Here is a 12531-nt window from a genome sequence, read left to right on the forward strand (position 1 = left end):
TATAAAGTTTGTAAAAAATGACAATAGAAGATTGAGGATGAAGTGCTTTGGTGCAAAAGGAGAATGCCCATGGACCATATACTTTGGTTATATGGAGGCTGTAAAATCATGGCAGCTGAGAACTAAAAAAGACATTCATACATGCAGCAGGGAGTTCAACCTGGAGTTAGTTGACGCCAAGTGGTTGAGCAAAAAGTTGGTGAAAACAGTTCAGGAAAATCCTAAGATGAAGGGTGTTGATATTCGTGAAAAAGTTCAAAGGAAGTGGAACATAGGTATATCAAGGTCTATGGCTTATAGAGCCAAAGCTATTGCTTCTAATCAAATTGATGGGTCCTTTAATGAACAATATAAGAGGATATATGATTATGCGCATGAGTTGTTGGAAAGAAATCTGGGATCTACAGTTAAGGTCCATGTTGAGAATAATGAGGGTGAGTTAATTTTCAAGAGATTTTACTGTTGTCTGAAGGCATGCAAAGACAGTTTTGTCTGCTGTAGGTCAATAATTGGATTAGATGGAGCCTTTTTGAAAGGGAAGTATGGTGGTGAGCTGTTGACGGCTGTTGGGAGGGATGGAAATGATCAAATGTTGCCCATTGCATATGCGGTGGTAGAAGTCGAAAACAAAGATTCATGGATGTGGTTTTTGAAACTTTTGATAGATGATCTTGGTGGTGGAGAAGTATGTTCTTCAATTACTTTTGTCTCCGACCAACAAAAGGTAATAATCATATTTAAATTGCTTCTTTCGTATATTGGTTCATTAATTTGATATGGTGATAAATGTTTTATGTTAACACCACAGGGTCTACTACCAGCCATACAACAGTTACTCCCAGGTGTTGACCAGAGATTTTGTGTCAGACACTTATATTCAAACTTTAGGAAAAAGTTTCCTGGTAAAAATCTGAAACAGCTGATGTGGAGGGCAGCTACTGCCACTCATCCACAAAAATGGGAAAGGGAGATGAGAAACATTAAAGATATAAATGAAGACGCATTCAAGCATTTGATTGCCATCCCTCCAAGGTTGACAATTTGTATTAATTATTTTTTCCCTTTCTATATTATTTTATGTTTGTCCATATTAGTTGCAGTTTTAACATGTGTATATATCATCTGTTGTAGATATTGGTCAAGGACCAGATTCAGTCCAACACCAAAATGTGACACATTGGTCAACAATATGAGTGAGGCTTTCAACAGTGTCTTGGTTCACACCAGGACTAAACCAATCATAACAATGCTGGAAGAAATTAGGGTATACATAATGCAAAGATGGGCAAAAAACATGATGGAAAACCATCAAGAAATCACATTGGACCTCTTACTAGAGCAATGACAAGGAAGATTCAAGAAGAAGAAGGATCACCTAACATTTTACTTCTATGGAAGGTTACTTATAAAAATCCTTCTTCTCTTAACTAAAGCACTTATACTTTGTTTTGTAGGAATTAATAAATCTTGGAGACTATGATTGAGCCATCCAAGAAGTTAAATCAATAGAACCAAGCAAAGGAGCCAAAAAGGAGGTGCTTACGGCATGCACCAGCATTTTCCACGTGAATTGGCTGATTTGGAAGGAAGCATACACCTTGCTGGCTGAGCTGGAATGAGGCATGGACTTTGCTTGATCAAAATAAATCTAAATAATTTGAATTTAGGAGGGAATTAAAATCAGAAATTAGGCTCCTCTTCACCTATAAATAAGAGGGCCTTTTCTTTGCATTGACTTACTTTTGAGCTTAGTAAATTGCTGCTGAATTTAATTTCCAGCCCTATTGCTCTTGAGTCATTTGTTCTCTCTACTTTCTCTTCCCTTTCCTCTAGCTTCCTTCCATTGTAGGAAGGCCTTCTGAGCTGTGAGGTTCCCCCACATACTCATTCCACTCAAACACACCAACCATCAACCAATCTCACTCAATTTCCGCTGCATTCTCACTGCTGATTTCAATCTGCTGCACCAATACTGTTCTGGATTTTTTTTTGAAACTTTGTCTGCAAGGTCCAGGTCATTCTAAGCATGGCTAAGCTTCCATCAAGTGGTATCTAGAGCCTTGGTTGTCCACGCAAACCAGAGCTAAGTTTCTCTTCCATTTTCTGCTTCCAATGGTGATCTAATTTCTGTTTCAGTTTTCCAAATCAGTGTTCTGTTTTGTTTCCAAAGGTGCTGTTTTTCATTTCTGTTTTGCTGTGTATTACTTTTCCAGTAGTTCAATTTGAGTTTCCTTTGTGTGTTGATGTTGTCCTTTCATTTTAAACGGTGAATTTTCTTTGTTTGAGTCATTTCCAGCTTTAATTTTCAATTTCAGTGTTGTCTTGGTCATGTGCAAGTGAATATTGCAGTTTTAATTTCTGTCACTGCTTTGGTATTCTTTTCTGCTGGTTTAATTCGTTTTGCTTGAGTTCAAGTGCTAGATAAACTATATATCAACCAATAAAGGCAATGAGAATTTGTTCTAGCCTTGGTGATACAAGCTAAAGCACTAGAAATCCATTTTGATTTCAAATCTGTGTTGAACTCTGCTGCAAAATTTCAATTCTGTTTTTAAATCATGAATCTGTTTTCCAGTTGATTTTTTTTTTATTCTAGTGCTTTATACAAATTTGGTTGATGATAGTGAATGATGCTAAAAGTGTAGCAGACCATTACAAGCAATGAAATGCAATTTGCATAGCTTGGTTGCTCACAATTAATAGCATTCCACTGTTGCAGCTTTTAATCCAAGCTTTTCACCGTGCTAAGTTTCTTTGAATTGTCTAATCTGAGTTTGGTCATGCTAAGCACATTAAATCTAGCTTAGATCTGTGTTTTTACACTTCTTAGAGTCATTTCCTTTGCTGTCCAGTTTTTGAATCCATGAAAAACTAAAAGTGGTTGGTTAATTGATGGTTTTTGCTGCATAATTTGGCCATAGCAAGGGTGATTTTCGAATCCTGCTGTTTCTGTGCTTTTGGAAAGCTTGAGCAAGTCTAAATGGATGATTAAAAGTTGTTAATACTGTTCATTTGGTCAAAATTGAAGTTATATGCAGATTGGATACTTAAACCATCAATTTTGAGTTAAAATTGGAAGTGGACCAGTGAATTTGAGTAGTAAGCGTTAATTCAGCTGTTTAAGAGTTTAAACATGTTTAATATCATGAATTAAAGTTGTTTGAACATTCATCCAAGCTGCTGAAACACTGCTACTCATTTTGGGTTCCAAAACCACCATTTTAGTTCATAATTTTTGTGCAGTTTTTGATTTTTTTCCAGCAACTGTTTTGGTAATTTTGGTTTAAATTACATTGCTGGATGGTGAAAAAGCTGGTTCAATGTTTAAAAATGAAAATACATGATCAAAAGAAGAAGAATCAAGTGTTAAAAAGATGTTAGAACCAACCAATCCAGATTACAAATCTTGAAAAACAAAGCTGAAACTCAGTGAGGCATTTTATCAAACACTTTTGAAACTTATCAAACAGTTTGTATTGGAAGAATTTCTGGACTGTGCTTGTGTTTTTCTTGCTTTATTCATCCATTCTAGTGCCTTTGATAAGTTCTTTTTGTGTACATTTCATTGGTGTGCTGTTCCAAATTGCTGTGTCTATTTTTTTGGCATCCTAAGTTTCAAAACAGCAGCATAGTTTGGTGCAAACAACAGCATAGTTTGGTGCAGATTTTTTTTTAAACTGATTGGTGTGATTTTGCTGAGTTTTGGAGTGTATGTGCAAGCTGATTGGGGCATCCAGCACCAGAATCCTTCTCCTACTTTGGTAGCCTCCTAGGAAGTGGTTTGAGCATTGAAAGTGGAGCAAGAAGGAAGACTCAACAGCAGCCAAACACCACTGTCCAGCAGCTGAAAAACTCTGTTACAGCAGCTGAAAAACTCTGTTACAGCAGCATTTCAAACCTGGAAAAAGAGCAACTCACACCTTCATTTTGAGTAGCTTTCTGCAGCAGCAAGAAGACAAAGCTCACATTACTTCTAGGCCTCATTTCAAGTTTATTTACACCAAATATCACGGAATTTGCTGTTTGAAATTGTATTTTTTCTTTGTTGTTTTTTTGAGCCAAGTAACTTGGAAAAATGCTCTTGAAGCAATTCCAAGTTCACAATTGAACATTGTAATAGTCCAATTTTGTTTTCTTAGTGTGGAAGTGTGTCAAGGGGCTCCAAGTGTCACTTGCACTTTCACTTAGGGCCGTCTAGCATTTACATTCTTGCATCTTTATTGCTTTCTTTAATTTCTTGCTTAATTTTTTTTTGTTTTTTTAAGTCTCCGTGGTATATAGGATTTCATAGCATTTAGTCAACCTTTCTTTGGTTTTAGGTTCATTTCATAACATTTGAAAAGAATTTGAAGAATTTCTACTTAGAAACTAAGGTAAAAGATAACTCTAAGGAAACTCTGGCTAAGGAAGAACTTGGTTTCTAAGCTTGTCCATTTGTGACTCACCTCTTCTTCTTGGGAGCTACTTAGAAACATCTTTTACCTCTAGAATCTCTTTAGAAATTTTTCACCAAAAAAATAAAGAAAGCTTGTGAAAATCTTTTCATTCATTACTTGTCAAATATTTTGAAAACCTTGTGAAAACCTCTTTCATTTGACAAGAATGAGTCAATCAAGTGTGCAAGGTAGCATCAAACCCAATAGTGAGAGTTCTTTAAGGGAGGAATTTCAACAAAAATTTGAACAAAGGGATAGAGAGATTAGTGAGCTCAAAGACATGATTAGTCAACTTTTGATTAATCAAGACAAAAAGAAAGAGAGATCTTCCCATAGGAGAAGAGAAGAATCATCATCTTCTCATAGTGAGCTTGAGCAATATAGTAGTCATCACAATGATGACCACTACCAAATGCCTCCTAGAAGACATCATAGAGTGAGAGAACACCATCCAAGAGAGCCCAAAATTGATCTACCTTCTTTTCATGGAAAGGATGATGTGGAAGAATATCTAGAGTGGGAAATGAAAGTTGAGCAATTGTTTGAGTGCCACCAAATAGATGATGAAAGGAGAGTCACCATGGCTTCTCTAAGCTTTCAAGGCTATGCCTTAATTTGGTGGACAGCCTTGGTCAAGGATTATAGGCTAAGACACTTACCTCCCATCAGATATTGGAATGAGTTGAGAACTGCCTTGAGAAGAAGGCATGTACCAACCTATTATGATAGGGAATTAATGGATAAGCTCCACAAACTTCAACAAAGGAACATGAGTGTTGAGGAATATAGACAGAAAATGGAGTTACTCATGTTGAGAGTTGGGATAAGAGAAGAACCTAGGATAACAATTGCTAGGTTTCAAAGTGGACTCAACTATGACATAAGAGATAGGGTTGAACTTATACCCTACAATGATCTCAATGAGTTAGTCCAACTTTGTGTGAGGGTAGAGCAACAACTCAAGAGGAAAAGCTTCACCAAGAAAGATTACCCTCATAGTTCTAACCATAAGAAAGAGTATAAGAGGGAGGGTAGTCTAACCAAGCCAAGATATGAAGAAGTTAGAGAGAGAGAGAGGAAAAGAAAAATTCAAAGAACCTTCAAGAGATCATAAGAGTAAGGAGACTAAGTGCTTTAGATGTGGGGAAAAAGGGCACCATGCATCTGAGTGCCGCAATAGAAGGTCAACTTACATCCTTGAGCATGAGAGTGAAAGTGAGGGTTCTTCATATAGTGAGTCTGAAACATCCACTTCTGAAGAAGAAGAAGCTTTACCTTGTGATGGTGACTTACTTATGGTAAGGAGACTCCTGGAAAGTAAACATGTAGAATTAGAACAGTCACAAAGAGAGAACCTATTCCACACAAGATGCAAAGTTTTAGAAAAGACATGTTCAATGATAGTGGATAGTGGCTCTTGTTGCAACTGTTGTAGTTCTAGAATGGTAGAAAAGCTTGGCTTAACTACTACTCCTCATCCTAAACCTTACAAACTTCAATGGATCAAAGAGGATGATGGAATAGTAGTTAAAGAACAAGTAAGTGTACCTATTTCCATTGGCAAATATGAAGATCAAATTGTTTGTGATATAGTACCAATGGAAGCTGGGCACATATTACTTGGAAGACCTTGGCAATATGATAAACAAGCTTTACATGATGGAGTCACCAACAAAATCACCATTCAACACAAGGGAAAGAAAATTATTTTGTGTCCTCTTACACCTTCACAAGTAAGAGAGGACCAAATAATTCTTAAGAAGAAGTTGGATGGAGAAAAGAAAAAAGAAAATAAGAAAGAAAGAAAGAATTTGGTAACCCATGCCTCAGCCCATGAAGTTGTCCAACCTCAAACCTTAAATATTTCCAAAAATCTTTTTCTTGGACAACCTCATTTCCTTCTTTATTGCAAAGAGGCATTTGTTTCAATCACTCATGAACTTGGTTCTCTACCAAAGGGGTTGCAAAAACTTTTAAAGGAATTTGATGATATATTTCCCAAAGAGGTACCAAGTGGATTACCACCTTTGAGGGGAATAGAACATCAAATAGATTTGGTGCTTGGGGCAAGCCTACCCAATAGGCCAGCCTATAGAACCAACCCTATGGAAACAAAAGAAATAGAGAAACAAGTTAATGACTTGTTGAACAAAGGGTGGATCCAAAAGAGTTTAAGTCCCTGTGCTGTGCCTGTGTTGTGCCTGTGTTGTTGGTTCCTAAGAAGGATGGATCTTGGAGAATGTGTACAGATTGTAGGGCCATTAACAACATAACTGTCAAGTATAGGCACCCCATTCCTAGGCTAGATGATATGCTGAATGAATTACATGGAGCAAATTTTTTCACCAAAATTGATCTCAAAAGCGGATACCATCAAATAAGAATTCATGAAGGAGATGAATGGAAAACTGCTTTTAAGACCAAGTTTGGTTTGTATGAATGGTTAGTCATGCCCTTTGGCTTGACCAATGCTCCAAGTACATTCATGAGGTTAATGAACCATGTTCTTAGAGAATGCATAGGGAGATTTGTAGTGGTCTACTTTGATGATATCCTAATCTATAGTCAAGGCCTTCAAGAACATTTTAATCATGTCAGAAAAGTCTTGCTTCTTCTTAGAGAACATCATCTTTTTGCCAACTTTGACAAATGTACTTTTTGTCAAGAAAGTGTGATTTTCCTTGGATTCAAAGTGGGAAAAGAAGGTGTACATGTTGATCCAGAGAAGATCAAGGCTATACAAGAATGGCCAACCCCTAAAAATGTAGGAGAGGTGAGAAGTTTTCATGGGTTAGCAAGTTTTTATAGAAGATTTGTGAAAGACTTCTCCACCATAGCTGCTCCTTTAAATGAGCTAGTCAAGAAAGATATGCCTTTTATTTGGGGTGATAAGCAAGAGTTGTCTTTTGAGACTTTGAAACACAAGTTAACACATGCACCTATTCTAGTTTTGCCTGATTTTTCCAAAGCCTTTGAACTAGAATGTGATGCATCTGGGGTAGGAATAGGAGCTGTTTTAATACAAGGAGGACATCCCGTAGCTTACTTTAGTGAAAAACTTAGGGGGCCTACCTTAAACTATCCTACCTATGACAAAGAGTTGTATGCCCTCATTAGAGCTTTAAAAACTTGGGAGCATTACTTGGTAACTAGAGAATTCATCATACACACTGACCATGAATCTCTCAAGTACATTAAAGGGCAAGCAAAGCTAAACAAAAGACATGCAAAGTGGGTGGAATATCTTGAGCAATTTCCCTATGTCATCAAACACAAAAAGGGGAGTACTAATGTTGTTGCGGATGCTTTATCTAGAAGACATGCATTATTAGTAACCCTAGGATCCCAAATACTAGGATTTGATGACATAAAAGAGTTATATGAAAATGATGAAACATTTGCATCCACTTATTCATCATGTCTTAAGAAGCCTTTTGATGGATTCTATCTTTCTGAGGGGTATCTTTTTAATAAAGGAAAACTTTGTATACCCCAAGGATCCATTAGAAAACTTCTTATCAAAGAGAGTCATGGAGGAGGACTCATGGGCCATCATGGAGTTGATAAAACTCTAAACATTTTGAAAAGTAAATTTTATTGGCCACACATGAGAATAGATGTTCAAAGGCATTGTTCTAAATGTATAGCTTGTTTACAAGCTAAGTCCAAAATTATGCCTCATGGACTCTATACACCTCTTCCTATAGCTAATACCCCTTGGGAGGACATAAGCATGGACTTTGTCTTAGGATTGCCAAGAACTCAAAGGGGGTATGATTCTATATTTGTGGTAGTAGATCGTTTTAGTAAAATGGCTCATTTTATACCCTGCCACAAAGTAGATGATGCTAGCTATATCTCTAGACTCTTCTTTAAAGAAATAGTGAGATTGCATGGCTTACCCAAAACTATAGTGTCTGATAGAGATGTGAAGTTTCTAAGCCATTTTTGGAAAACTTTATGGAAAAGCTTGGAACTAAACTTCTATTTTCTACTACATGTCACCCACAAACTGATGGGCAAACTGAAGTAGTAAATAGATCTTTATCTACATTATTAAGGGTAATATTAAGAGGAAATAACAAATCTTGGGATGAACATCTACCTCATATTGAATTTGCTTATAATAGAGTAGTCCACAAGACTACTAATCTTTCTCCTTTTGAGGTTGTTTATGGTTTTAACCCTATCACACCTCTTGATTTACTACCTCTTCCAGAATCATCTTCTTTTCTTCATAAAGAAGGTGCTTCTAAAGCGGAGTTTATCAAGAAGTTACATGAGAAAGTTAAAATCCAAATTGAAAAACAAACTAAAAAATATGCAGAATACAACAACAAAGGGAGAAAGAAAATAGTTTTTGAAAAAGGAGACCTAGTTTGGCTTCATTTGAGAAAGGAAAGATTTCCCTCTCAAAGGAAATCCAAACTTAGTCCAAGAGGAGATGGTCCATTCAAGGTGGTCAAAAAGATAAATGATAATGCATACATATTAGACCTTCCTGAAAGTTATGGTGTCAGTCCTACTTTTAACATCTGCGATTTAATTCCTTTCACAGGAGATGATCAACAGGATGAAGCAGATCTGAGGACAGATCTTTTTCAAGAGGGAGGGTCTGATGGAAAACCATCAAGAAATCACATTGGACCTCTTACTAGAGCAATGGCAAGGAAGATTCAAGAAGAAGAAGGATCACCTAACATTTTACTTCTATGGAAGGTTACTTATAAAAATCCTTCTTCTCTTAACTAAAGCACTTATACTTTGTTTTGTAGGAATTAATAAATCTTGGAGACTATGATTGAGCCATCCAAGAAGTTAAATCAATAGAACCAAGCAAAGGAGCCAAAAAGGAGGTGCTTACGGCATGCACCAGCATTTTCCACGTGAATTGGCTGATTTGGAAGGAAGCATACACCTTGCTGGCTGAGCTGGAATGAGGCATGGACTTTGCTTGATCAAAATAAATCTAAATAATTTGAATTTAGGAGGGAATTAAAATCAGAAATTAGGCTCCTCTTCACCTATAAATAAGAGGGTCTTTTCTTTGCATTGACTTACTTTTGAGCTTAGTAAATTGCTGCTGAATTTAATTTCCAGCCCTATTGCTCTTGAGTCATTTGTTCTCTCTTCTTTCTCTTCCCTTTCCTCTAGCTTCCTTCCATTGTAGGAAGGCCTTCTGAGCTGTGAGGTTCCCCCACATACTCATTCCACTCAAACACACCAACCATCAACCAATCTCACTCAATTTCCGCTGCATTCTCACTGCTGATTTCAATCTGCTGCACCAATACTGTTCTGGATTTTTTTTTTAAACTTTGTCTGCATGGTCCAGGTCATTCTAAGCATGGCTAAGCTTCCATCAAAATAGGTCTAAGATACAATCATTTTCAGGACCAATTTGTCCAAAGATCCAGGCCAGATTTACAAAGGAATCCCAAGCAACCAAGAACTGGATACCTAGGTAACTTTCTTCATAACTTCATAAATGTTTATTCATTCCTTGGTAAACTTTATGTCAGACACTTAAATGTGTTGTTTAAATTTTTTTTTATTTCTTTATAGCTGGTCAGCACACAAACTCTTTGAAGTAAGACACGTCTCCCAAAGTGGAGAAAAATTTGTTGTAAACATAGACGAGTTCTCATGCTCGTGCAGGAGATGGAGCATCACAGGAATTCCATGTTGTCACTCCCTAGCCGCAATGAAGCTTCTTAATATTGATGGCCAGCAGTTCATTCCGGCTTGCTTTCTAAAGTCCACCTATGAAGAAACCTATGCATCAATCGTATATCCCATCAACGGAAACAACATGTGGGACCTAACACCATATCCGGATGTCATGCCTCCTAGGAAAAAGGTTATGCCTGGAAGACCTAAAAGGAAAAGAAGACTGGAGCAGTGGGAGATCAGAAAGGATGATTCACGAGTGAGCAAGGGTGGTTTGCGGAAGAGATGCGGGCTATGTAGGGAGGTTGGGCACAACAGGAGTCGTTGCCCCAAAGCAACCCAAGAACCAATCATGCCATCATCACAGTTATCTGAAGTGTGTATGAATGACCAGGAAGCTCAACTATAGATGTGTGTATAAATGACAATGATGCCAAGTTTAAGGATCTTATTATGTAATAGTCTAAGGAACAAGGTTTATGGTTTTACTGCTATGTAATTTAATGAATGACAATGATGCCAACTATGTATGGTTTTCGATGTATTACAATGAGCAGGAACTATTTTGGATGTATTACAATGTTTTGGATATATTACAATTTCCTTCTTTGACGTCTTATATAGAACGATACACGAGGGTGGACGACCAGACCGAACGGTCTGCAACACGGAGGTAATTGGAAAGACCGATACAGGAGGGTGGACGACCAGACCGAACGGTCTTGAACACGGAGGTAGTTGGAAAAGCGATACAGGAGGTGGACGACCAGACCGAACGGTCTTCACCACGGAGGTAGTTCGAAGAGCGATACAGGAGGGTGGACGACCAGACCAAACGGTCTTGAACACGGATGTAGTTGGACGAGCGGTAGACAAGGGAGGACGACCACACCGAACGGTCTTCAGCACGGAGGTTGTTCGAAGACCGATGCAGGAGGGTGGACGACCAGACCGAACGGTCTTGAGCACGGACGTAGTTGGATGAGCGGTACACGAGGGAGGACGACTAAACCGAACGCTAGGGAATAGGGACCTAGTTGGACGAGCGATAGACACGGTAGTTGGACGAGCGTTAATTATTATGTAACATTGCTGTGAATAAAATAAACATTCAACAGTTTTCAAAAGGCCTTAAAACCTGCTACATTAAACCAAAACCTCAATTTATTATGTTTATCACTTCAGTAACACAACTTCATTCCTTCACATCTCGTCATATACATAAACAGTTCCATCCTAACAAACCGAAAAACCCGGCTAATTTCTTCCTAAGAATACGATCAACACTACTACATTATGGATTTATAATCCATATTGAAATTACAATAATATTAAGTAAAAAAATCAAAATAACCAATCCTGTCAACACCTTAATCCATTTCTCCACAACGTTGACAGATTTAATCAAATCACTCATCATCTTCGATCCACCTCCCATTTCTCCTGTCTTTGACAAAGACTCATGCTTTTCTTCCCACTTCACATTCGTATAGCTTTTGTCATTACCGTCTTCACAACACCATTTGAAGAAATTGCAACCACCTTCATGTCCAGTCTGTGAAAAAAATAACAATTAAAACGACTTTCCACTCAAACAAAACACTACTTCTACACGTTCTTACCTTGTACTTAGGGCAGCTCCAGAATTGCTTCCCTCTGTTCTTAGCAGTTCTAGCTGTTCTTACCACTGTTTTCTCTCCACAGAGGCAAAGGGGTGATACACCATCAATGGTAGATACTCCACCACCACGAAAAACGACATCACAGTTTTGATTCCGCCACCCATTGCATGTCGAAGATGAACAAGAATGCGATTTCTGCACTTCATTATCCATCACTTCGAGTCGAACAAAGAACGCGCACCCTCCCACTTCCAACTACATAAGCTTCACCAACGAACATCGGCAAAACCATACATGGGGGACCACCAAAATGCAATCAAAACCAGAGACCAAACCATACATCATGGGGGACCACCAAAATGCAATTAAAACCAGAGACCAAACCATACATCAATGGGGACAAACACTGACCTTCCTTGAGATTAACCTCCACTAACCACGTGCTTCAGCTTCTTGCTTCCAACAACAAAAGGACCCACACCTGATTTTTGGATCGAACTTAGGATCGCGATTTTTGGCCTCTCACGCGAACCCTAATAATAAAAACCCTCAATTTCTTTCCCCAATCTCATGTGCATTCCTCAATTAAAACGTCTTGCCCTTTAATTTTTTCAAATTTCCTACTTTGCCCTTACCCAAAACTGAATATACATCTGTGCATACCAATTATTTAATACAAAAATAGTTTTAAATGCCACGTCTGATTAGTAACTGCACTCAACCATGCCACGTAACCAATACTGTAACGGCCGTTTGTCCAATTTAACGGCAGGCCTGTAATTGATTCAATTTTACAAAAACAA

General features: G+C 37.8%; 2 protein-coding genes across 2 annotated transcripts; one reads left to right on the forward strand and one right to left on the reverse strand.

Annotated features, from left to right (window-relative positions):
* Positions 1 to 91: 91 nt before the first annotated feature.
* Positions 92 to 10515, forward strand: LOC148196869 (uncharacterized). Its single transcript, XM_088092494.1, has 5 exons — positions 92 to 724; positions 809 to 1032; positions 1132 to 1289; positions 9801 to 9900; positions 10002 to 10515. Exons 1-5 carry the CDS (start codon positions 92 to 94, stop codon positions 10513 to 10515), a joined length of 1629 nt encoding a protein of 542 aa, XP_087948620.1.
* Positions 10516 to 11400: 885 nt separating this feature from the next.
* Positions 11401 to 11941, reverse strand: LOC148196870 (uncharacterized). The gene is made up of 2 exons (XM_088092773.1): positions 11729 to 11941; positions 11401 to 11661 (listed from the first exon to the last, which is right to left on the reverse strand). Exons 1-2 carry the CDS (start codon positions 11939 to 11941, stop codon positions 11401 to 11403), a joined length of 474 nt encoding a protein of 157 aa, XP_087948899.1.
* Positions 11942 to 12531: the final 590 nt, after the last annotated feature.

This window comes from Vigna umbellata, chromosome 6 (assembly GCF_029865625.1).
Source record: "Vigna umbellata cultivar VRB3 chromosome 6, Vumbellata_1.0, whole genome shotgun sequence".
In the NCBI taxonomy this organism is placed as follows: domain Eukaryota; kingdom Viridiplantae; phylum Streptophyta; class Magnoliopsida; order Fabales; family Fabaceae; genus Vigna; species Vigna umbellata.

What these genes read in the sequence shown, in the direction of transcription:
- LOC148196869 (XM_088092494.1), top strand. Translation starts at nt 92, where the DNA reads ATGGAGGCTGTAAAATCATGGCAGCTGAGAACTAAAAAAGACATTCAT. An exon ending in CATAATGCAAAGATGGGCAA is followed by an intron (nt 1,290 to 9,800) that starts AAAACATGATGG and finishes TAAGCTTCCATC; the next exon opens with AAAATAGGTCTAAGATACAA. An exon ending in ACCAAGAACTGGATACCTAG is followed by an intron (nt 9,901 to 10,001) that starts GTAACTTTCTTC and finishes ATTTCTTTATAG; the next exon opens with CTGGTCAGCACACAAACTCT.
- LOC148196870 (XM_088092773.1), bottom strand. Translation starts at nt 11,941, where the DNA reads ATGGATAATGAAGTGCAGAAATCGCATTCTTGTTCATCTTCGACATGC. An exon ending in GGAGCTGCCCTAAGTACAAG is followed by an intron (nt 11,662 to 11,728) that starts GTAAGAACGTGT and finishes TTTTTTTCACAG; the next exon opens with ACTGGACATGAAGGTGGTTG.